Source organism: Doryrhamphus excisus, linkage group LG10 (genome assembly GCF_037039965.1).
Source record: "Doryrhamphus excisus strain RoL-2023G ecotype Guam linkage group LG10, RoL_Dexc_Guam_v1.1, whole genome shotgun sequence".
NCBI classification, from domain to species: domain Eukaryota; kingdom Metazoa; phylum Chordata; class Actinopteri; order Syngnathiformes; family Syngnathidae; genus Doryrhamphus; species Doryrhamphus excisus.
Genome location: NC_136366.1, coordinates 4,188,069 through 4,210,851, shown reverse-complemented (window position 1 = coordinate 4,210,851; position 22,783 = coordinate 4,188,069). Strand labels below are relative to the sequence as shown.

At 39.4% G+C, this 22,783-nt stretch overlaps 2 protein-coding genes across 3 annotated transcripts; one reads left to right on the top strand and one right to left on the bottom strand.

The window, feature by feature from the left end:
* Positions 1 to 102: 102 nt before the first annotated feature.
* Positions 103 to 15,139, bottom strand: LOC131104598 (melanopsin-A-like). Of its 2 annotated transcripts, XM_078793864.1 has the most exons (12): positions 15,028 to 15,139; positions 13,028 to 13,214; positions 8,586 to 8,728; positions 6,787 to 6,920; positions 5,756 to 5,959; positions 5,504 to 5,675; positions 3,329 to 3,505; positions 3,128 to 3,235; positions 1,703 to 1,892; positions 1,459 to 1,623; positions 1,315 to 1,374; positions 103 to 1,247 (listed from the first exon to the last, which is right to left on the bottom strand). In XM_078793864.1, the coding sequence occupies exons 2-12, from the start codon at positions 13,172 to 13,174 to the stop codon at positions 1,083 to 1,085; spliced, it is 1,665 nt and encodes a 554-aa protein (XP_078649990.1). In that variant the 5' UTR covers positions 13,175 to 13,214; positions 15,028 to 15,139; the 3' UTR covers positions 103 to 1,082. The 2 variants fall into 2 exon arrangements, with proteins under 2 accessions (XP_078649990.1, XP_078649989.1); XM_078793863.1 differs by lacking the exon at positions 15,028 to 15,139 and having other exon boundaries at positions 13,028 to 13,228.
* Positions 15,140 to 18,588: 3,449 nt separating this feature from the next.
* prorsd1 (prolyl-tRNA synthetase domain containing 1) lies at positions 18,589 to 22,393 on the top strand. The gene is made up of 4 exons (XM_058051989.2): positions 18,589 to 18,748; positions 20,459 to 20,584; positions 20,670 to 20,759; positions 21,731 to 22,393. The coding sequence occupies exons 1-4, from the start codon at positions 18,596 to 18,598 to the stop codon at positions 21,941 to 21,943; spliced, it is 582 nt and encodes a 193-aa protein (XP_057907972.2). The 5' UTR covers positions 18,589 to 18,595; the 3' UTR covers positions 21,944 to 22,393.
* Positions 22,394 to 22,783: the final 390 nt, after the last annotated feature.

The following is a 22,783-nucleotide window of genomic DNA, read 5'->3' as shown; positions in this document are numbered from 1 at the left end:
TCATCCCCAGAGAGCATTAATACACAAAATAATCTTGTTAAATTATACCTCAACATAAGAGTTGCCTATATTATAAACTGAGAACAAATGACAATGTTTGTGATGGTAAATAGCACATATTTATTTATAAAAAAAAAAAAAGCAACAACAAGGACACAACATAGAAATAGTTAGGATAATGAATATACCATCCACAATGTGTCACACTGTATAAGGTTGTGAAAGTTAAGAAACAACACAATGAGCAGGCAAAAGAAAACATCTACAGGCGAAAAGTTATTTTACACAAAATAAATGAATTACCGTGACGCAGGGAGGACACTGAACAAAGTGCATTTGCAGGCTTTGGGACATGAGAAGAAAAGTGGAAATGATTATCCGCGCACAAAGACAGGAAGTAGGACATGTTTGGGTTCATTTGTGTGTATATTCATCATATAGCATTTTCTTTTTTTGGTAGAGAAAGACTTGTGAGCGTGAGCTAGTCATTACCTCCAAAGGTAATTAAAGTAGTGAATGGACGTCCTCTCAGGACCGTGATGATGGATATTTATATACGTTATGTCACATAATTAACTAATAAGTGGCTACAGTGTGTTACATTTAACACCAAACACACTTCATTACAATCAAGTCACGACATCACGTCTCGGAGCTGATCGGAGGGGAGGGGATTGGCGTTTTTTTAAGCAATTATTGATACAGTGCTTTTTCACTGATGACTCCCTAAGTGAGTACACAAGTGTGCAAACTTCTGTACCTACACTTTTCTTTTGAGCACTGGCACGTTGCAACCAAAACATTCAAAATGGTGGTGTGCAGTTACGGGCACTTGACACCCTCAATAATCGCCATCTTGGCTACGTAGCGGAATAGAAGGGACAAAATTTAAATCAACCTGTAAAGTAGGGAATCGAAGAAAAACACAAAATTTGCACACTCAGGAACTAAGTGTACACAGTGCACTTATTGAAGTGTACTGACACAAGTATTCCATTTGAGACACCAGCCTTCGCTTCAAAGTCTATACATTCTGAGTGGACATGATTAGGTCACATGCTAATAAGGAAAGGGGTGGGGCTTTAACCAGACCCCGCCCCCGTGCTGCTGTAGGTGGCCTTGGCACGGATGGAACGCGAACCGCTTCGGCCAACAGGAAGGAAGGGGCTAGATTCGGAGGTGATGACGATGCTCGGGATGCGAGCGAGCGCGCTTCTGGCGGCGTGACCTTCTGCCGAGTCAGTGTTCTGCAAGAGAGGAGATGTTTGAAGGTTTAGAAGAAAAACGACGTACGTCTGAAGTCTCGGCACTCACATTGGGAACGATGCCGCGTTCGCTGACTCCGATGGTAGAGATGTCCGTGTCAAAGGACGTCTGGAGGAGGACAAAAGCAACAATGTTGATGATGAGTGTTTGAATGTTTGTTGGCAAACTAATGAAGAACATCTTCTCAAAGACCTTCTCAAAGATTCCCGAGTCGTGACTCTTCATCTTGCTCTTGAAGCTGGAGGAAGGTTTGAATTCGGGGAAGTCCGCCGTGTCTCTGCTGATCTCACAGGACACTTGGCGGCTGGCGGGCCGGGAGCCCAGACTGGACAGGTCAGCCTCGGTGTCCGTCAGCCCCTGTCAGCCCAGAACACAAGGAGGATTTCAGAATAAAAGCCTAAACGCATTTTAGTTTAGAAGTTCACACCCAGCTCACCGATTCACTGTCAGAGGCGGACGAGAGGCGACCTTTGCTGTGACGGCGGAACTGCGCACTGATGTCGGACGTCTGGCTGGTGACGGTGGAGCGCCGCGTGGACATGAAGCTGCTGCTGGCCGAGCGCAAGTCGCGAGTACGCACACACAGCAGGACACCGAGACACGGGATGTACTTAGCCAACGCCACCCTGAGGAAGGACAGCTGTGATTGGCAGGTTTAATCATCACGATGATGCGTTCCAGCACTTTCATCCCGTAACAATCTAGGTGACTTGCACTTAGCATGAGTGCGTATTAGCGTGTCTGATCCGCTAGAGCAGGGATCTCAAACACGCGGCCCGCGGGCCAAATGTGGCCCGCAGGACACTAGTTTGAGGCCCCCGCCTTGATATGAAAGTTTAATGTTAGTTTGATATGGATGCTGTATACTGCATGCTGTAAAAAAAATATTACGTTTTGATTAATGTTCATGTTGAAGGTTAAATAACTGTTAATAGTTATCCTCCCTATCCGTGTGGAAGTGGTAAGTTTTTGGCTATTTAAGTTTAAAGGAAATAACTTGAAGGCTACCGTTTAGGTCGCTAGCTCTCTAGTTTGCGAGTTAGCATGTGTCACAAGACCGTGCAGTTGCGCAATATGTTGTAAATAAAAAAAAGTATAAATGTGACTATAGTCGTGTTTTGTCATGTCTACAGGGCTCTAATAATGCTTTGTTTATTTTAATTTGAAAAAAATTATTTGTCTACCTACCAACTATATGTGGTTTCTTAAGTTTTTATTATTTGGCATATTATTATTATTATTATATTTATTTATTACTGATTGATTGATTTTCTTTATTCTTGATTTGTTTATTTATTTTTCATCTTATTTTGTGCAGAAAAATAAAAATTAAGATATTTGAGATCAGTGGAATGTTTTATCAGAGCTTTTCTTGTAGAAAATCAAAACCAAAGCAAAGTTTATTAATTTTTCAGTTTTTAATAAATGCGTTTTTTTGTTTCTGATGCGGCCCAGCCTTGCCCAGACCCTAGCTCCAGTGGCCCCCAGGTAAATTGAGTTTGAGACCCCTGCGCTAGAGTGTAGTTAGCATTCAGGTCAGCCGAGCTTAACATGCAGATGGCCTGAGTACGTGAAGGTATTTGCTCAATTTTGCTAGCTAAAGATAAAAGCAAACGCCATGAAAGCGGTTCAAGCTAGGGCAGTGGCGAAAGCTGATTGGTCCAGGACTCCAGCCCCGAGTGTATAAAAGACCGGGCAGGGAAAGGAAGGGTGCTTTTTTTGCAGCTGCGCTGTAATAAGACCCACTTACTTGTAGGCATACAGGCATACATTCTTTAAGATTCCCTTATCCTCTATTCAAAATCCACTTAGAGTCCTCAGGGGGAGGATTTCTACATACGTCAGCATGGATGAGCGCTACCTGTACTTGGGATGCGTGATGGCATAGATGATGGGGTTGTGGATGGCGGAGGCCTTGGCGATGACGGCGGGCACAGAGTTCATGTAGGGTGTCAACATATCAGCGTACCTGCACACCAGCGACGACACAGAGATTCACCACAATGTACCCCACACGTTTATTCCGGTACGCCATCCCCACACACGCCCGCCCACGCTTTACCCGGCGAAGGCAGTAAGGGCAACGGTCGAGTACGGTGACCACGAGACCACGTAGAGCAGAATAACGATCAGTGCGATTTTCGCCATCTTCCACTCGTTCTGCAGGCGGTGGAAAGTCTTTGCAGAGTCTCGCGTGGCCGTGTGAGAGTGCACGCTGCCGTTCACTTTTCCCACAGCCCTGAAACACACACACGTGCCCCCATCCTTTAATTTTTCATCTTTCATCTTTAATGTACCACATGTATCCCAATGGTCCCCATCTTTTAATGTGTATCTTCATGCCCTCATCCTTGAATATTTATGTATCTCTGATGTACAAAATGTATCAAAGTGGCCCCCATCCTTTGGCATTTATGTATCTTTAATGTACAAAATGTATCATGGTGCACCCGTCTTTTAATTTTATGTACCTTTAATGCCCCCATCCTTTAATATCTGCATCTTTCATCTTTAATGTACTATGTGTATCCAAATGTTCCCCATCTTTTAATGTGTACCTTCATGACCTCATCCTTGAATATTTATGTATCACTCATGTACAAAATGTATCAAAGTGGCCCCCATCCTTTAGCATTTATGTATCTTTAATGTACAAAATGTATCATGGTGCACCCGTCTTTTAATTTTATGTATCTTTAATGTCCCCATCCTTTAATATCTGCATCTTTCATCTTTAATCTACCATGTGTATCCAAATGGTCCCCATCTTTTAATGTCTATCTTTATGCCCTCATCCTTGAATATTTATGTATCTCTAATGTACAAAATGTATCAAAGTGGCCTCCATCCTTTAGCATTTATGTATCTTTAATGTACAAAATGTATCATGGTGCACCCGTCTTTTAATTTTATGTATCTTTAATGCCCCCATCCTTTAATATCTGCATCTTTCATCTTTAATGTACTATGTGTATCCAAATGTTCCCCATCTTTTAATGTGTATCTTCATGACCTCATCCTTGAATATTTATGTATCACTCATGTACAAAATGTATCAAAGTGGCCTCCATCCTTTAGCATTTATGTATCTTTAATGTACAAAATGTATCATGGTGCACCCGTCTTTTAATTTTATGTATCTTTAATGCCCCCATCCTTTAATATCTGCATCTTTCATCTTTAATCTACCATGTGTATCCAAATGGTCCCCATCTTTTAATGTGTATCTTTATGCCCTCATCCTTGAATATTTATGTATCTCTAATGTACAAAATGTATCAAAGTGGCCCCCATCCTTTGGCATTTATGTATCTTTAATGTACAAAATGTATCATGGTGCACCCGTCTTTTAATTTTATGTATCTTTAATGCCCCCATCCTTTAATATCTGCAGCTTTCATCTTTAATGTACTATGTGTATCCAAATATTCCCCATCTTTTAATGTGTATCTTCATGACCTCATCCTTGAATATTTATGTATCACTCATGTACAAAATGTATCAAAGTGGCCCCCATCCTTTAACATTTATGTATCTTTAATGTACAAAATGTATCATGGTGCACCCGTCTTTTAATTTTATGTATCTTTAATGCCCCATCCTTTAATATCTGCATCTTTCATCTTTAATGTACTATGTGTATCCAAATGGTCCCCATCTTTTAATGTGTATCTTCATGACCTCAACCTTGAATATTTATGTATCTTTGATGTATCCTTAATTATTTATGAGCAGGTATCTTTAATATTATCCTTTAATATTTATGTATCTTTTAATGTATAGAATATATCAAAGTGATCCTAATCCTTAAATTTGTATGTGTCTGTAATGCCCCCATCCTTAATTATTTATAGGCAGGTATCTTTAATACTATCATCCTTTAATATTTATGTATCTTTAATGTACAAAGTATATCAAAGGGATCTTAATCCTTTAACTTTTTTGTAGTGTTGATGCCTCCATCCTTAATTATTTATGAGCAGGTATCTTTAATACTATCATCCTTTAATATTTATGTATCTTTTAATATTATCCTTTATTATTTCCATATATGTGACGTACAAAATGTATTCAATATCAAAGTGATCACTGATAATGTCTATGTATCTTTATGCCCCTGCCATCCTTTAATGTTGATGTCTATTAATATGAATATTAATGAGGCTATCTATCTGTACAAAATGTATCACTGGAAAAGCACACACACACACACACACACACACACACACAGACTGACTTGTTGGTGGTGCGGATGGCACGGAAGATGAAGATGTAGCAGCAGATGATGATGAGGAGCGGCAGGAAGAAGACAAAGATGAAGAGCAGCATGGTGTAGGCTCGCACTGACGGCGTGAAGGTCATGTAGTCCCACGTACAGGAAGTCAGCAAGCCCTCTGGAACGTATGCGCCTGGCGACCACAAACACACTCCTTCAACAAACTCAAAGATGCATGTGTGTGTGTGTGTGTTTGTGTGTGTGTGTCCTCACTCCAGCCGAAGAACGGCGGCAGGCTCCACCCCAGCGAATACATCCACGCCGCCGCCAGGATGACCAGCGCCCGCTTCCGTGACAACACCCCGATGGAGGAGAGAGGGCGCGTGATGACGAAATAGCGGTCGATGGCGATCACGGTTAGCGTGATCATGGAGCAGATGCCAAATAGAGCGCCACAGAAGGCGTACAGCTCGCACGCTAATACACACACACACACAAGGAAAAGTTGGGAAAACTTTGTTATTATGTCTTGCTTTGACAGGTGTACCTAATAAAGTGGCCAGTGTCAATCAACACAAGGTGCTGCCTGTGGTCTTAAACGTTGCTAAAATAAAACTGTCAAATGATGGCTGTCAAATTTTAATCCGATTAATCATGAATTTGTAGCTTATTAATCATGATTAATCACCACCAGCAACTATGTCTGAAATATGTATAAAATATGTATATGTATAAATGTACCCGGTACACTCGACCGCCGTGCTGCCCAAGTATATTATTATTATTATTATTATTATTGTTATTAGGGCAGCACGGCGGTCTAGTGGTTAGCGTGCAGACCTCACAGCTAGGAGACCAGGGTTCAATTCCACCCTCGGGAATCTCTGTGTGGAGTTTGCATGTTCTCCCCGTGCATGTGTGGGTTTTCTCCGGGTACTCCGGTTTCCTCCCACATTCCAAAAACATGCTAGGTTAATTAGCGACTCCAAATTGTCCATAGGTATGAATGTGAGTGTGAATGGTTGTTTGTCTATATGTGCCCTGTGATTGGCTGGCCACCAGTCCAGGGTGTACCCCGCCGCTCGCCCAAAGACAGCTACCCTCGTGTTATTATTATTATTATAACTATAGCCTATTACTACTACTACTATGAAAGCATGTTACAGTTGTGCTTTTTTTTTTGCTTAATATTTTGCCTTTTTTTCTTGATGAATTGTACTGTAGAAGAAGCTGCAGCCCAGGAAAAGCCAAGCCATGCCCCCCCCCAAAAGGCCCCCAGGGTCAGTCAGTCGGCGTGTGTGTACCTTTCTCCCCAAAGATCCACCTCTTGTGCATGCTGCTGGTGAAGAAGATGGGCGACTGTGTGACACACATGAGCAGGTCCGTGATGGCCAAGTTGATGATAAACATGTTGGCTGGCGTTCGCAGGCTGCGGCTCCTACACACACACACACACACACACACACACACACAGACGCAATCAGGAGATTGCTTCACCCAAGTGCTGCAATCAATAAGATATCTTCAGAGGATTCTGGGAATATGTCAGCTGAGCTGGATGACACAGGAAGGCGGAGCTTAGGTGCATCCAAGCCAGGAAGTCACATGATCAGCAGCGGGGAGGAGGAGCTTCACAGTTTCCCGTTAACCATCATGCTTTGCTGCTGCCAGCTTGCTGATTGGCTCTCTTCCTTTCAGCTTTGACTCTTTGACTGTCCCTCCGGTGGTGTCAGTACACTTTGATAAGTGTGCACTGACTTCCTGTGTTTTTTTTACGCTACCTAGCCAAGATGGCGACTAATGATGGCGGCGAGTGTGCACTCATGTACTTGAGTGCCATTTTTATAAAATCTAACTTTGTGCTCTCATATTAAATATTAGCATGCTATCAATTAGCATGTTCGCATTGCTAGCATGCTAACATTAGCATATCTATTTTTAACCATTTTCGTTCGTGCTAACATTGGCAGAAACCTAGCTATATCATGCTTGGTTAATATGCTAACATTAGCATAGTAGCATTGTAGCTGTTTTCATGAGTAGAAACTTATACTTAATGACACTTAATGCTATCATGTCAGGTGGTAGCAAGTTAGCACTAGCATGCTAAGATTAGTATAGTAGCATTTTTGGACATTTTGGTGAATATTATATACACAATTAGTTCTAACGTGCTGGGTATTGCATTCTAACTGTAGCATGTTAGTATTGTTAGCATGCTATCAATTAGCATGTTCGCATTGCTAGCATGCTAACATTAGCATATCCATTTTTAACCATTTTTGTTCATGCTAACATCGGCAGAAACCTAGCTATATCATGCTTGGTTTATCATGCTGATTGTTAACATGCTAACATTAGCATAGTAGTATTGTAGCTGTTTTCATTAGTAGAAACCTATACTTAATGACACTTAATGCTATCATGTCAGGTGGTAGCAAGTTAGCACTAGCATGCTAAGATTAGTATAGTAGCATTTTTGGACATTTTGGTGAATATTATATACACAATTAGTTCTAACGTGCTGGGTATTGCATACTAACTGTAGCATGTTAGTATTGTTAGCATGCTATCAATTAGCATGTTTGCATTGCTAGTATGCTAACATTAGCATATCCATTTTTAACCATTTTTGTTCGTGCTAACATTGGCAGAAACCTAGCGATATCATGCTGGGTTTAGCAAGTTAGCACTAGCATGCTAAGATTAGTATCGTAGCATTTTTGGACATTTTGGTGAATATTATATACACAATTAGCTGTAACGTGCTGGGTATTGCATGCTAACTATTGCATGTTATCATTGTTAACATGTTAACATTAGCATAGTAGCATTGTAGCTGTTTTCATTAGTAGAAACCTATACTTAATGACACTTAATGCTATCATGTCAGGTGGTAGCAAGTTAGCACTAGCATGCTAAGATTAGTATAGTGGAATTTTTGGACATTTTGGTGAATATTTACACAATTAGCTCTAACGTGCTGGGTATTGCATGCTAACTGTTGATTATTAAATACTAAAATGATTATTTTAGTGTACTGAGGGTCCAAGAATACCAAAATCTCGGCACATTCCATGACCATATTCGGTCGTGCACTCACCTGCTGAAGGCGTAGATGACCAGGAAGTTGCCCACCGTTCCTGTGACACCGATGGCGAGGATGACCGAGCCGATGGTGTAGTGGGCGTGGTCGGGGACGTCCACCGTGGGGAATGGGTGGTGGGCTACAGGCGCCATCACCGCCTGGAGGATAAATGGAGAATTGTGCTTAAGTCCTAAATGTGGAAGCCAAATGACGCTATGGGGGTGTGTCTAATAGTGGCGAATACAAAGGCGTGATTGGTGGAAACTTGCTGTGACTTTGTGCTGTCTTGAATGGAAATGAAGCTTCATATAATCACATTAATATTCCAGACTAATCACCCACGAGCAGCCTTAATTCCTTCTGAGAGACCATATCTCTGCAGCGTTTCATTCGTGACACGTTTTAATTAACCTATATCGGTTCCCGCGTGTGCTGTCGCCATGTGGACGCCATCTCTAACTGAAGAGGGAGGTCAGACGGGCCGGCTGCTTTTTAATTCCGTTGAGCCCATCCTGTGGGAATGTCTTACAGTTTCATGACGCGATGTCAACCGACAAAGCCGGCCAATCAACTTAAATAAGAAAACAAACATGCTAGCGTTCTGCTAAGGTGCTGCTAGCTCCTTCAAGTTGATACTGGATGGCTGCCTCTTGTTAATGTTATTACTATTAAGGATCCTAGCTACTATCCATGGGCCTGGACATGCTAGTGCTAATGCTAGCTACACTATGGTGAATTAGTTACTGGATTACGTCAATTTAAAGCTGCGTGTGCATGGTGAAGCGTGTTCGTGTCTGCATCAGGGGTTTCAAACAGGCGGCCCGCGGGCCAAGTGTGGCCCGCAGGACACTAGTTTGAGGCCCCCGCCTTGATATGAAAGTTTAATGTTAGTGTGACCCGCGCAAGTTTGATATGGATGCTGTATGGTATTAACACATAGCCTATGGATGCTAGTGACTAGCTGGGAATGTAAATTGCTAGCCTCTAGGTGCTAATTGTTAGCCTAAAGATGCCAGTCACTAGCTGGGAACACTAATGTTAGCCTACTGGTGCTAACAGACATCCTTCGGATACTAATGACGAGCTAGCAACGCTAAGTGTCAGCTTGCTGATGTTAACAACAACCTCAATGTTGCTAGTGACTAGCTGGAAACACTAATGTTTGTCTTTGGATGCTAACACATAGCCTATGGATGCTAGTGACTAGCTGGGAATGCTAATATTCAGCCTGTTGATGCTAACAGTGCTAACAGATGCTAACAGAGTGGCTATCTGGTATCATGTACCCAGAAAAAAATTATTACGTTTGATTAATGTTCATGTTAAAGGTTAAATAACTGCTAATAGTTATCCTCCCAATCCGTGTGGAAGTGGTAAGTTTTTGGCTACTTAAGTTTAAAGGAAATAACTTGAAGGATACCGTTTAGGTCGCTAGCTCTCTAGTTTGCGAGTTAGCATGTGTCTCAAGACCCTGCCGTTGCGCAATATGTTGTAAATAAAAAGAGTATAAATGTGACTATAGTCGTGTTTTGTCATGTCTACACGGCTCTAATAATGCTTTGTTCATTTTAATCTGAAAAAAAATAATTTGTCTAGCCAACAACTATATGTGGTTTCTTAAGTTTTTATTATTTGCCGTTTCATTATTATTATTATATTTATTTATTACTGATTGGTTGATTTTCTTTATTCTTGATTTGTTTATTTATTTTTCATCTTATTTTGTGAAGAAAAATTGAGCAAATTGAGTTTGAGACCCCTGGTCTACATCCTCCTTCTCGCACCACATGACCAGCGTGCATGTTTGATGTGCACGCTCCCTCTTACATAACAGAACCGATTCGGGTCAGCGTTTGATGCCGGCACCGATCAATAAACCTCGACCCCGGCGACTGGAATGGAACGAGTGACGTCGACTATCAGTCGCTCAATCAACGCGGCGAGATAACACGACCTTCAGTGAGGCCCGCTGAAGGTTAAATTCGATGCTAATTTATGCTATCTCTTACCGTTCTTAATGTTTTGAATCCACTGATGACCATGATAACATTTCCTTCCTTGTCAACCTGAAGATGCTAGTGACTTGCTGGGAATGCTGATGTTTGTCTACTGATGCTAACAGCTAGCATACAGATGCTAGTGACTAGCTGGGAAGACTAATGTTAGCCTTTGGATGCTAACATATAGCCTGTGGATGCTAGTGACTAGCTGGGAATGCTAACATAACATGCCCCACTTTTGGATGCTAGTGGCTAAGTAGGAACAGTAAGAGCTAGCCTGTGGATGCTAGTAACTTGCTGGGAATAGTAATTGTCAGCCAATGATGTTAACAGCTAGCCTTTGGATGGACAAGCTGGGAATGCAAATTGTTAGCCTCTAGGTGCTAACACATAGAGTTGATGAGATTGTCAATTGGGGCCTGTGGAATGTTGGTTCACTCCTCTTCAAGGGCTGTGCAAAGTTGCTGGATATCAATGTGATCCACTCTACATGGGGCCGTGCATTATCTTCCTGAAACATGAGGTGATGTCCGTGGATGTATGGCACAACAATGGGCCTCAGTATGCATTCAAAATGGCATCCATAAAATGTACCTGTGTTCTTCGTCCATCATGGTGGAGAAATGAACATCCGATGCACGAGCTACAGATCTGGTTGACATTCCTGCTGTCAGTATGCCGATTACACGCTCCCTCAATGTTTGTGACATCTGTGGCATTTTGCTGTGAGACTAAACCGCACATTTCAGAGTGGCCTTTTATTGTGGCCAGTATAAGGTAAACCTGTGCACTAATCATGATGTCAGATCAGCATCTTGATGTGGCACACCAGTGAGGTGGGATGGATTATCTCAGCAAAGCAGAAGTGCTCACTATCACATATTTAGACAGAAAGAAATGATAATATTGTGTATCTGGGATGAATATTAGATCTCTAAGTCCATCTCATGAAAAATGGGAGCAAAAACAAAAGTGTTGTGTTTATATTTTTGTTGAGCATATGTGGCTACATTTGTGTCAAAGTCAAAGTTATGCTTCATTTTTTTCTTTTCTACCTTTTTTGTTGAGAAGTGATATTTGGCTGAAACTTACCTATGTCCTATTGCTGATGATGGATGCTAATAGCTAGTCTATGGATGCTAGTGACTAGCTGGTAATGTTACTGTTAGCCTTTGGATGCTAATAGCGAGTCTATGAATGCTAGTGACTAGCTGGTAATGTTACTGTTAGCCTTTGGATGCTTATAAGCTAGCCTATGGATGCTTGTGACTAGCTGGGAATGCTAAAGTTCGCTTATGGTTGCTAATTGCTAGTCTATGGATGCTAGTGACTAGCTGGTAACGTTACTGTTAGCCTTTGGATCCTAATAGCTAGCCTATGGATGTGTGTGACTAGCTGGGAAATCTAATGTTCGCCTATGGTTGCCAATATCTAGCCTGTGGATGCTAGTGACTAGCTGGGAACGAAAATTTAGCCTTTGGATGCTAATAGCTAGTCTATGGATGCTAGTGACTAGCTTGTAACATTAATATTTGCCTTTGTATGCTAATAGCTAGCCTATGGATGCTTGTGACTAGCTGGGAATGCTAATGTTCGCCTATGGTTGCCAATATCTAGCCTGTGGATGCTAGTGACTAGCTGGGAATGCTAATTTAGCCTTTGGATGCTAATAGCTAGTCTATGGATGCTAGTGACTAGCTTGTAACGTTAATGTTTGCCTTTGTATGCTAATAGATAGCCTATCGATGCTAGTGACTAATTGGGAATGCTAATTTAGCCTTTGAACACTAATAGCTAGTCTATGAATGCTAGTGACTAGCTGGCAATGTTACTGTTAGCCTTTGGATGCTAATAGCTAGCTTATGGATGCTTGTGACTACATACAGGAATACAGGTGTACTTTGTTGTGGTTGAATAAAACCTATCTCGCATAATTCCGTGTGCCATTTTGACAAAATTAATTGTAAGTCTTATTATATTTGTTAATTCAACACCGAAATACACAAAGCAGGAAAAGCTCAACCATTTATTGCAACTTTCACTTTCCCCTATCGCAACAAACACAGAAGAAAAACTGCAAATATCAAATATGTAACATGTTTTTTTAAATAATATATTTATTAGAACACATTCCCTAATGAAGGAAGTCGGTCATTGAAGTTGAATGTGATCAATTTCACGTGCCAATAACAATATGGGCGCGTCTTTCCTGACAATAAAGAATCATAACATAGTGTTGGAAAAAAACATTTAAATGTAATGTTTTGGGAGTTATTTATGAGCCGATTGAAAGACTGGCGTGTTCTCGTCATTTTCATGCGCTTTCCCCTTTGCTTCTGGCTAAATGAAAGCGTCAGAAGGGAGGCGAGTGTTAAAGACCCAAAATTCTCCATGGAGTTCCGCAGCATAGACGCACGAGGGCAGGCCACAGAAACGTAACCGAAAAGTTGGACTCACCGTCGGGGTCGCCGAGGCGGGAGCGTGTAGCTCCTCGGGACGGTACACGTCCGGTGCCGAACGGGTGGAGGTCCACGCGTGGGGCTGCGTGCAGTTCTGATGGTGGTCTCCGCACGAGCTGAAGGTGTGGCGCGCGCCGCTCGTCATCCTCCTCTTCCTCACTCTCTGCTTGGCGCGCACAATCTCCCTGTTTATCATCAATATAGTATATGGAAAATGGAAAATCAATTATTTTTACAAGAATAAAATCTAAATATTAAGAGAAAAAAAGTTTTAATCTAACAATAGCCGTAATAGGTAATATAAAAAAACAACTAAAAAATTTAAAATTTTTGAAAAATTAGGTAGCAGAAAAAGTTAGCGGAAAAAGTTGGTTATGTTAGAAATATAAAGTCAAAATATTATGGAAATAATGTCATAATAAGGAGAAAAAATACAAAAATAAAAGTTTAAATAATTAAAAAACAACAGCAAAAAATCATTTTAAAATGATAAAGTCAAAATATAAAAAAAAGTTGTAATCCAAGGAGAAATATTTTCGAGAATATCATTTTAATATTATGAAGAAAAAAACTATATAATATCAAAATATAATAATAAAATATAAAAATAAAATATTCAAGAAAAAATAAGTTATGTAGCCTAAGAAATTATAAAACCGGAATAAAGTCAAAATATTACGGAAATGAAGTCACGTTTCATTTTTCAGGATGTGGCCTTCCCCACGTTCATCATCAATACAGTAGTACATGATATGCGATATCACATGGAAAATCTATTATTTTACATGAATAAAAGCTAAACATTAAGAGAAAAAAGTTTTTATTTAACAATAGCCGTAATATTTAATATGAAAAAAAACAACTAATACATTTTTCATTTTTGAAAAATTAGGTCGCAGAAAAAGTTAGCGGAAAAAGTTGGTTATGTTAGAAGTATAAAGTCAAAATATTATGTGAATAAGGTCATAATAAGGAGGAAATAATACAAAAATAAAAGTTGAAATAATTGGAAAATTAAAAAACAACAGTAAAAAAATCATTTTACAATGATAAAGTCAAAATATTTAAAAAAAAAAGTTGTAATCCAATGAGAAATATTTTCAACAGTAACATTGTAATATTATGAAAAAAGAAAATCATGTAATTTCAGAAGCAGGGAGTTAAAATATTCAAGAAAAAATAAGTTACGTAGCCTAAGAAATTATAAAAACCGGAATAAAGTCAAAATATTACGGAAAATAAGTTTCATTTTTCAGGATGTGGCCCTTCCCACGTTTGGCCACCCCTGACATAATATATGTATTTTTTTAAAGAAATATACAGTCCATCTTCAGTTTTGACTTACAATAACTGCTCGTTCCTCCGAGTGGGCGACAGTGAGTCACAGTGGTGATATCTTAGGAGATGCCTGGAACATGAATAAAAACATAAATTGCTGTTTTCGTATTTGCTGGAGCCTATCCCAGCTGTCTTCAGGCGAGAGGCGGGGTAGAAAACCTGTTTATTACTTTCAAAATACAGCTTTTAACATGATTAGAGCCCTGTAGACATGAAATAACACCCCTATAGTTACCTTTACACACCTATTATTCTTTGCCAACATCACACTTTGCAGGCAAGGAAGCTGACTAGCTAGCTAGCCTTTCTAGTCGACTTATTCTTGAGTTAACAACACTTTTCAGATGCAGTATAGAAGGAGGACAAAGAACCACTTCCACACTTCACACTCCATTTCAGCCATGGTATGTCTTGATATTTTTTTGCCTCAGCGCTAAAGATGTTGGCAGACATCATTTTCATCCGCTATACGAGATAAGCCATCACCGCGTATCACTGAGGTCATGTCATAATGCAACACACCATGCACACTCACACAAAGTGTAATTACACGGATGATTTCTTTTCCTTCCTCTGTTTGTCGACGTGCGTGGACTTTTAATCAGAAATACCCTCAGCATCTCCACCACAACGGCGACAATGAAATGAGAGGGTACCTACGGAAGATGGAAGGGGAGAAGAACAAAGTTCCTCCGTGTCAGATCTTCAGCGTCCTCAGAAGGCAACGCGTGGAAGACCTTAAAGACCAGCAACAAGTCATATCTCCGTCACTGACATGTCTGCAACAAGTGTGCCTTTGCTCAGGTACGTGTTATATAAAGGGAGGGAGGACCCGCACACACACACACACGCACGCCCACACACACACACGCACGCACGCACACACACACACACACACACACATGGCCTATGTGGGTCTGTAGGTCAAAGCAGCAGACAACATTAGGAGATGAGGACTGATCACATCACATCAAACTAAAACTCCCAGGACATTTCATTAGGGACACCATGTGATCATAATTCATATCAACGTATTAATCCATCTATGCAGCCTGGACATAAAAATGTATACACAGGATGATGCCGTTTTATGGAAATATACAATACAATACAATGTTATTACATTCTTTTGAAAAAGGTTTCATTTTAATTCATATTTGAATTGATTATTTAATGTTTTATTAATTGTTATATATATTGTTCATGAATTAAATGTAGGAATAGAAATATACATTTATAGAAATTATGTATTTTTTTATTTATTCATTGAGAATTTTGACATATTTTAACATAAATAACCACACAATACAATCTTTTTACATTCTTTTGAAAAAGGTTTCATTTTAATTCATATTTGAATTGATTATTTCATGTTTTAATAATTCATTATTCACACATGAAATGTAGGAATAGAAATATATATTTATAGAAATTATGTATTTTTTTATTTATTCAATGAGAATTTTGACATTTTCATTAAAAAAGCACACACAAAACCTCAACAGAAGAAAGTCGTTTTAATGTCATATTATTTTTATTTTAATAAAAATATATATAACACAATGTAATACTTTGGATTTTTCATAATTCAATGAGAATTAATTTTGAATTAATTATTTCATTTTTATTTACTTTTATGTGTTAATGAATTGATCATGTCATTTCATTTATTATAAAATGTATGAATATTTTAACTACATTTATGAATTTGAATATTTACATTTATGCATATTTTTTATTTTTGAATTTTGACATTTTTATTATTGTTTGTAACATAAAGAACCACACGAAGATTTTTTAATGTAATATATATACTACAATGTAAATATGAATTTTATTTGATGTTTTTGTTGAATTTTAAACAATGATTATATTTTGATATACATATTTTGATTAATTATTTACATTGTATGTATTAATGTACATATTTGTTATGCTTTCATGTTTTGTGAAAAACAATCTTTTTTTATTACATAAAAAATATTTTTATGTAATATATATACTACAATATAAATATGAATTTTATTTGATTTTTTGATGAATTTTAAACAATTATTATATTTTGATATTTTTTTAAATAATTAATTATTTAAATTGTATGTATCAATGTACATATTTGTCATGCTTTCATGTTTTTGTGGAAAATTGCCTGCACAAACTCTACAACTCAAGACTGTGGCACGGCCAACTGCCACAGATAGATAGCAGTCCTGCGGGACGATGCATCCATTGAACAGAATGGTGTCCCTTGTTGATGAAAAACACACTCACATCTGGTGTCACATCTTCACCGCTAACTTCCATCGTTTTATTATGTCACCGAACGCCACATGGAGAAGCCGGAACGGATCCGAGGATAATGGCTGTCGTGTGTGTGTGTGTGTGTGTGTGAATGAGTGGACGCTCGTTAGCAGACGTTCAACGTCGGTGAGAGGAATGTAGGATGTTGAATGATCGGCAGGCAGGAACACTCGCATACACACACACACACACACACACACACATATACACACACTTGAAGGTCATGATGAGGAGGAATCCATTGTGGCTGCAGCAAAGTAATTACTGCTAAACACTAGCTGGATTATCATACACATAACACGGCCTTCATCGCAAAACTGCACATGAACTCTTCACATCTGCTTTCTGCTCATGGTCATGTGACATGTCACCATCTTGGGGACTGCCCCATACAGCCGTGAAAGGACAGGGAGAGACACACTAACACTTATTAAGAGGAGGATGACTGAAACACTCCAAACAGTCCATTGCTGTGTACTTATTATTTTGTGTACTTATTCTCCACTTTGTCTAGTGCATAAGGGTATACTTGTGCACTTGCTGTACTCTTTTGACTGCAAAAAGAACCACTTGTGTACTTACACTTAACTGGCTTGAGTGTCCGTTGCTGTACTTACTAGTATGCACTTGGTGGTTTGAGTGCATAAGTGCACACTTTTAGTACTTTCTGTATACAGTCTTTTGAGTGCATAAGTGCACACTTGCTGTACTGACTGTACACTTTGCGTTTGAGTGCATAAGAGCACACTTGCTGTACTTTCTGCACATAGTCTTTTGAGTGCATAAGGGCACACTTGCTGTAGTTACTGTATAGTGCACATTTGTGCACTTATACTTAGTGTTTTGAGTGCACAAGAGCACACTTATTGCACTTACTGTACACACAGTCATTTAAGTGCATATTGGCACATTTGCTGTACTTACTCTACAGTGCACATTTGTGTACTTAAACTCAATGTTTTGAGTGCCTACGTGCATACTTGCTGTACTTACTGTACACTTAGCATTTTAAGTGCACAAGTACACACTTGCTGTATTTACAGTACACGTAGTCATTTGAGTGCACATGGGCACACTTGTGTACTTACACTCAATCTTTTGAGAGCATAAGGGCACAATTGCTGTACTCTCTGCACACTTTGTCTTTTGAGCGCTCGAGTCTTTTGTGTCCGAAGGGCACAGTTGTGCACTTACAGTATGTAGTATTTTAAGTGCATAAGTGCACAGTTGTGTACTTACACTTTGTCGTTTGAGTGTGTAAGGGCACACTTTCTGGACACTTTTGAGTGCTTAAGTACACTTACATAAGGGGACACTTGCTGTACTTATTGTGCACTTAATCTTTAAAGTGCATAAGAGGATACTTGCTGTACTTATTGTGCACTTAATCTTTAGAGTGCATAAAGGGACACTTGCTGTACAGTTACGCTTAGTATTTTCACTTCCGCTGTCCAGCAGCATACGATGACAAAGCGAGCGACACGGGCGTCAGTTTTCATCCTCTGCGTGTTCCACCTCGACCTAAATCTCCCGACTCCGCTGAGCGTTCATTTGCTGATGGGTTGACCTTGTCAAAGTGGCTCAGCATTTTCATTCAGGCGGAAGTAGAACGCGGCCTTCAGCTGGGTGACAGACGCCATCAGGAAGGGAGAGCATTTTGCTGAGAAGTCAAGAGGAGTGAAGAAAATATGTTTACTTCACAATTAAAGCGACAAACAACCCTTTTGTCCAACCAAACACAATAAAAACCGCACAAATAGGTAGACAGACGTCGTGACGTCATAAATAGTGACAATAAAGTCATTCAATATTCACTTTAAACACGCTGTTTGCTGGTGTTGCTTCTGTATGCAGTTGCAGCAAGTGTCCAGCAGATGGCGGTGCACGAGGACGACCTCCACAGCAAACGACGAAGAAGAATTGCCGCATGTGTTTGTGTGTGTTGACAGTTTCCGTGTGGATTTCTATTTGTTTCAAACATCACTTTTATTTATTTAAGATGTCGGGGGAGCTGCGGGAAGAACTGGAGAAACGTTTGGAGGCTTTAAACATCCATACGAGCTGCGTGGATCATCCACCGGTAACACCAAATACATATATTATGTATTTACATTTACACCTCACGAGCTGTTAGCAAAAATGGTGCTGCTAAAGTTGTTTAAAATGGACGAGTTGCATGCATGCAGGCAAAGGAACGCTACTAAAATCGATACATGTTTTGTATTTGCTGGCTAACTGTCAATTTGTTTAAATCCTTAAAAGAAGTTCGAGCACATGGGTCCATTAAGCGGCCTGTCACGGCGTGAATACGTGTTTTTTTTCTTGGGTGGTCATGTTTGCTGTACAGCAGGGGGCGCCAAAACATCGGTTTCAATTTCAGTGGCCGGAGGAAAAAAAATCACTATCTACTTCAGATAATTATTTATCAACTTTACGTCGTGTGGACTGTTTTTTTTCCTTTTTTTTTCTCGGTGCACACTTTATGTACACACACTCTGTTGAGTGTGGGCACTGACACTTAGTATTTTGAGTTGCTTTGCTGTTGTACATCTGTGTACTTACACTTAGAATTTGGAGTGCATAAGGGCACACTTGTGTACACTTAGTGTTGTGAGTACACAAGGTCACACTCATGTACTTAACTATAGTATTTTGAGTGCAGGTACTTTGTATTTTGAGTACAAGTGCACACACACATACTTAATGTATGTTTAGTGTTGTGAGTGCATGAGGGCACACCTGTATACTTACTTTGTGGTGAGTGCACAAGGGCACACTTGCTGTACTTAGTGTACATTTAGTGTTTTGAGTGCAGGTGTGAGGAAATACACGTGTATTTAGCATACACTTAGTATTTTGAGTGCAGGTGGAGGGAAATACAAGTGTACTTAGCATACATTTACTGTTGTGAGTGCAGGTGAGGGGAAATACAAGTGTACTTAGTGTACGCTTGGTGTTCTGAGTGCAGGTGAGGGGGAAATACAAGTGTACTTAGCGTACATTTACTGTTGTGAGTGCAGGTCAGAGGAAATACAAGTGTACTTAGCGTACATTTACTGTTGTGAGTGCAGGTTAGGGGAAATACAAGTGTACTTAGCGTATGCTTGGTGTCGTGAGTGCAGGTGAGGGGAAACATGAGTGTACATGGCGTACATTTACTGTTGTGAGTGCAGGTCAAAGGAAACGTAAGTGTACTTAGCATACATTTACTGTTCTGAGTGCAGGTCAGAGAAAATGCAAGTGTACTTAGAGTACATTTACTGTTGTGAGTGCAGGTCAGAGGAAACGCAAGTGTACTTAGCGTACACTTGGTGTTGTGAGTGCAGGTGAGGGGGTAATACAAGTGTACTTAGCGTAAATTTTCTTTTGTGAGTGCAGGTGAGGGGAAACAAGTGTACTTAGCGTACGCTTGGTGTTGTGAGTGCAGGTGAGGGGAAACACGAGTGTACATGGCGTACATTTACTGTTGTGAGTGCAGGTCAAAGGAAACGTAAGTGTACTTAGCATACATTTACTGTTCTGAGTGCAGGTCAGAGGAAATGCAAGTGTACTTAGAGTACATTTACTGTTGTGAGTGCAGGTCAGAGGAAACGCAAGTGTACTTAGCGTACGCTTGGTGTTGTGAGTGCAGGTGAGAGGAAATATCCATGTACTTAGCTTACACTTAGTATTTTGAGTGCAGGTGGGGGGAAATACAAGTGTACTTAGCGTACATTTACTGTTGTGAGTGCAGGTGAGGGGGAAATACAAGTGTAACGTGGAGTGTTTGAGTGTTTTGTGTGTGCTTGAGGTGTTCACAGTAGAGGACATGATGCCTCACCTTGAGGGCGTGGACGGCGTGGTGACAAAGAACCTTTTCCTCAAAGACAAGAAGAAGAAACGTTTGTGGTTGGTGTCTGCACGCCACGACCGCCAGGTGACGACCTGCCGCCCCCACTCACCACACCACAACATGGCCGACTGATGCCGCCCCTGCCACCATGCTCTCTGTTCTCCCGCAGGTCAACCTCAATGACCTTGCCAAGAAGTTGGGCGTGGGCAGCGGAAACCTACGCTTTGCAGACGAGGCCGTCATGTTGGAGAAGCTGAAGGTTGGTTTTTATGTCTCTCTTTTATCCCTAAACTTTTCTGGTTTAATTTATCTTATTCATTATGATTTCATATTCTATTAATTATTGTTCTATATTGTTGAAACTGTATTCAAAATGTTATTTATATAGTGTATATATTGTCAATATATTTCATCAATTATTTAATTTACATCTATATTTTCTTGATGTAATTATTTCTTTATGAGCGTTTTCTACTTTTATTTTTATTTGTTTATTTAAATAATCTAGATATTTGCCATTTAATAATTTAATTATAAATGTAGCATTGTGCAACAGGTTGTATTTTATTTATTTTATTATTACTAAATAATAATTAACATAAGCTATTTTTGCTATTAGTTATCCAATTAATTTATTATTTATTTTTATTTATTATTATTATAGTCATATTTCTATATTTGATATATTTTATTCTCTGTATATTACACATTTTACCGACAATATTTATTTATTTAATAATTTACTTTTGTTGATGTTATACTGTATATTTTTTAACTTTTTATTGATAGTGTTATTATATTGTTATTTTGATTTATGCTTATTTAATCAATTATTTTCTAATAATTAATATATACAGTTTTTATTCAAAATTTTATTAATATGGTGTATATTTTATTGATATATTTATTTACAAAATTTCTATATTTTATTCTGTATATATTACACATTTTAATGACAATATTTATTTATTTAATATTTAATAATTTACTTTTGTTGATGTTATACTGTATATTTTTTAAACTTTATATTGATAGTGTTATTATATTGTTATATTGATTTATGCTTATTTAATCAATTATTTTCTAATAATTAATACATACAGTTTTTTTCAAAATTTTATTAATATGGTGTATATGTTATTGATATATTTATTTACAAAATAGTTTTATTTACACACACACGTGTGTGCTGTATATTATATTAATGATATGTATTATGTGTGTGTTCAGGTGGGTCAGGGCTGTGCCACGGCTCTGGCTGTGCTCTTCGACAAGGACCAGAGCGTCACGTTGGTTCTGGACCGGGACCTGCTAGAAGGAGGACACCACATGGTCTACTTCCACCCCATGACCAACGGCGCCACCATGGGGCTGCGGCCGGACGACCTGCTGCGCTTCCTCAAGGAGACCGGCCACGAGCCCGTCCTGGAAAACTTTGAGTAGCGGAAAGAGGCAGGCCCAGGACCCATTCCGGTTCGGGTTCTGGATGCAAGACGAGAGCAGTATAAGGAAGACATCTAGTCTTCAGTGAGACGTTCAAAGAAGCTGTGTAAAAATTAGAAACATAAGGAAGAGAACATTTTGGACCTTCCATGCAATTCAAAATCCAACTTTGACCTCCTAAAACATGTCATCATTGCCACCATGTTTTCTTTCATGCACGTTTTAGCTAACATCTGTCATGATTTTATGAATGAATACAAGATAAATGTCTAGGTATAGTCGTGCAATAAAATGTACCACTGTTTACTTGATGGAAGAACAAAAACCAGTCAGTCTTTTTCCAGCCTGGGAACCTTCCTGCACTGCACCCCCACCATGCAGAATCCCTAATGACTGGCTATTGTTGTATTGTTGATCAAATTAGCAAATGAATAACGACGCTCCTTTTCCCAGGCATTCTTCCACTGTGTGTGTGTGTGCGTGTCTCCCTCTCAGATGCACCACAGGAATCTATGCAAGTGTTTTATATGATTTACAAAAAAAATTCAAGTTTTAATAGAATCCCTTCGGTTAGATGACGCAGCTTTCAGAATAAAAGCAAGTCATACTGGATTTATGCTAGCTCGAGCAAAGTAATAACACTTAAAGGATTTGGGTAGTATTTAATGTGTACTGTATAACAAATCACATTCGAATACTGCGATGAAGTGCCTGAGCAGCTCAGCTTTCCGGAGACAAAAGCAGTACGAGTGCTTTTATTGTGAGAAGCTAAAGGAAATGTACAAAAGATCCACGAGACGCTAAGACACGCCCACGGAGTCGCCATAGTAATGCAAAGCT

What these genes read in the sequence shown, in the direction of transcription:
- prorsd1 (XM_058051989.2), top strand. Translation starts at nt 18,596, where the DNA reads ATGTGTTTGTGTGTGTTGACAGTTTCCGTGTGGATTTCTATTTGTTTC. An exon ending in GCTGCGTGGATCATCCACCG is followed by an intron (nt 18,749 to 20,458) that starts GTAACACCAAAT and finishes TGTGTGCTTGAG; the next exon opens with GTGTTCACAGTAGAGGACAT. An exon ending in TCATGTTGGAGAAGCTGAAG is followed by an intron (nt 20,760 to 21,730) that starts GTTGGTTTTTAT and finishes GTGTGTGTTCAG; the next exon opens with GTGGGTCAGGGCTGTGCCAC.
- LOC131104598 (XM_078793863.1), bottom strand. Translation starts at nt 13,225, where the DNA reads ATGATAAACAGGGAGATTGTGCGCGCCAAGCAGAGAGTGAGGAAGAGG. An exon ending in CCGCCTCGGCGACCCCGACG is followed by an intron (nt 8,729 to 13,027) that starts GTGAGTCCAACT and finishes TTTATCCTCCAG; the next exon opens with GCGGTGATGGCGCCTGTAGC. An exon ending in GCCATCCGCACCACCAACAA is followed by an intron (nt 3,506 to 5,503) that starts GTCAGTCTGTGT and finishes TGTGTGTTTCAG; the next exon opens with GGCTGTGGGAAAAGTGAACG.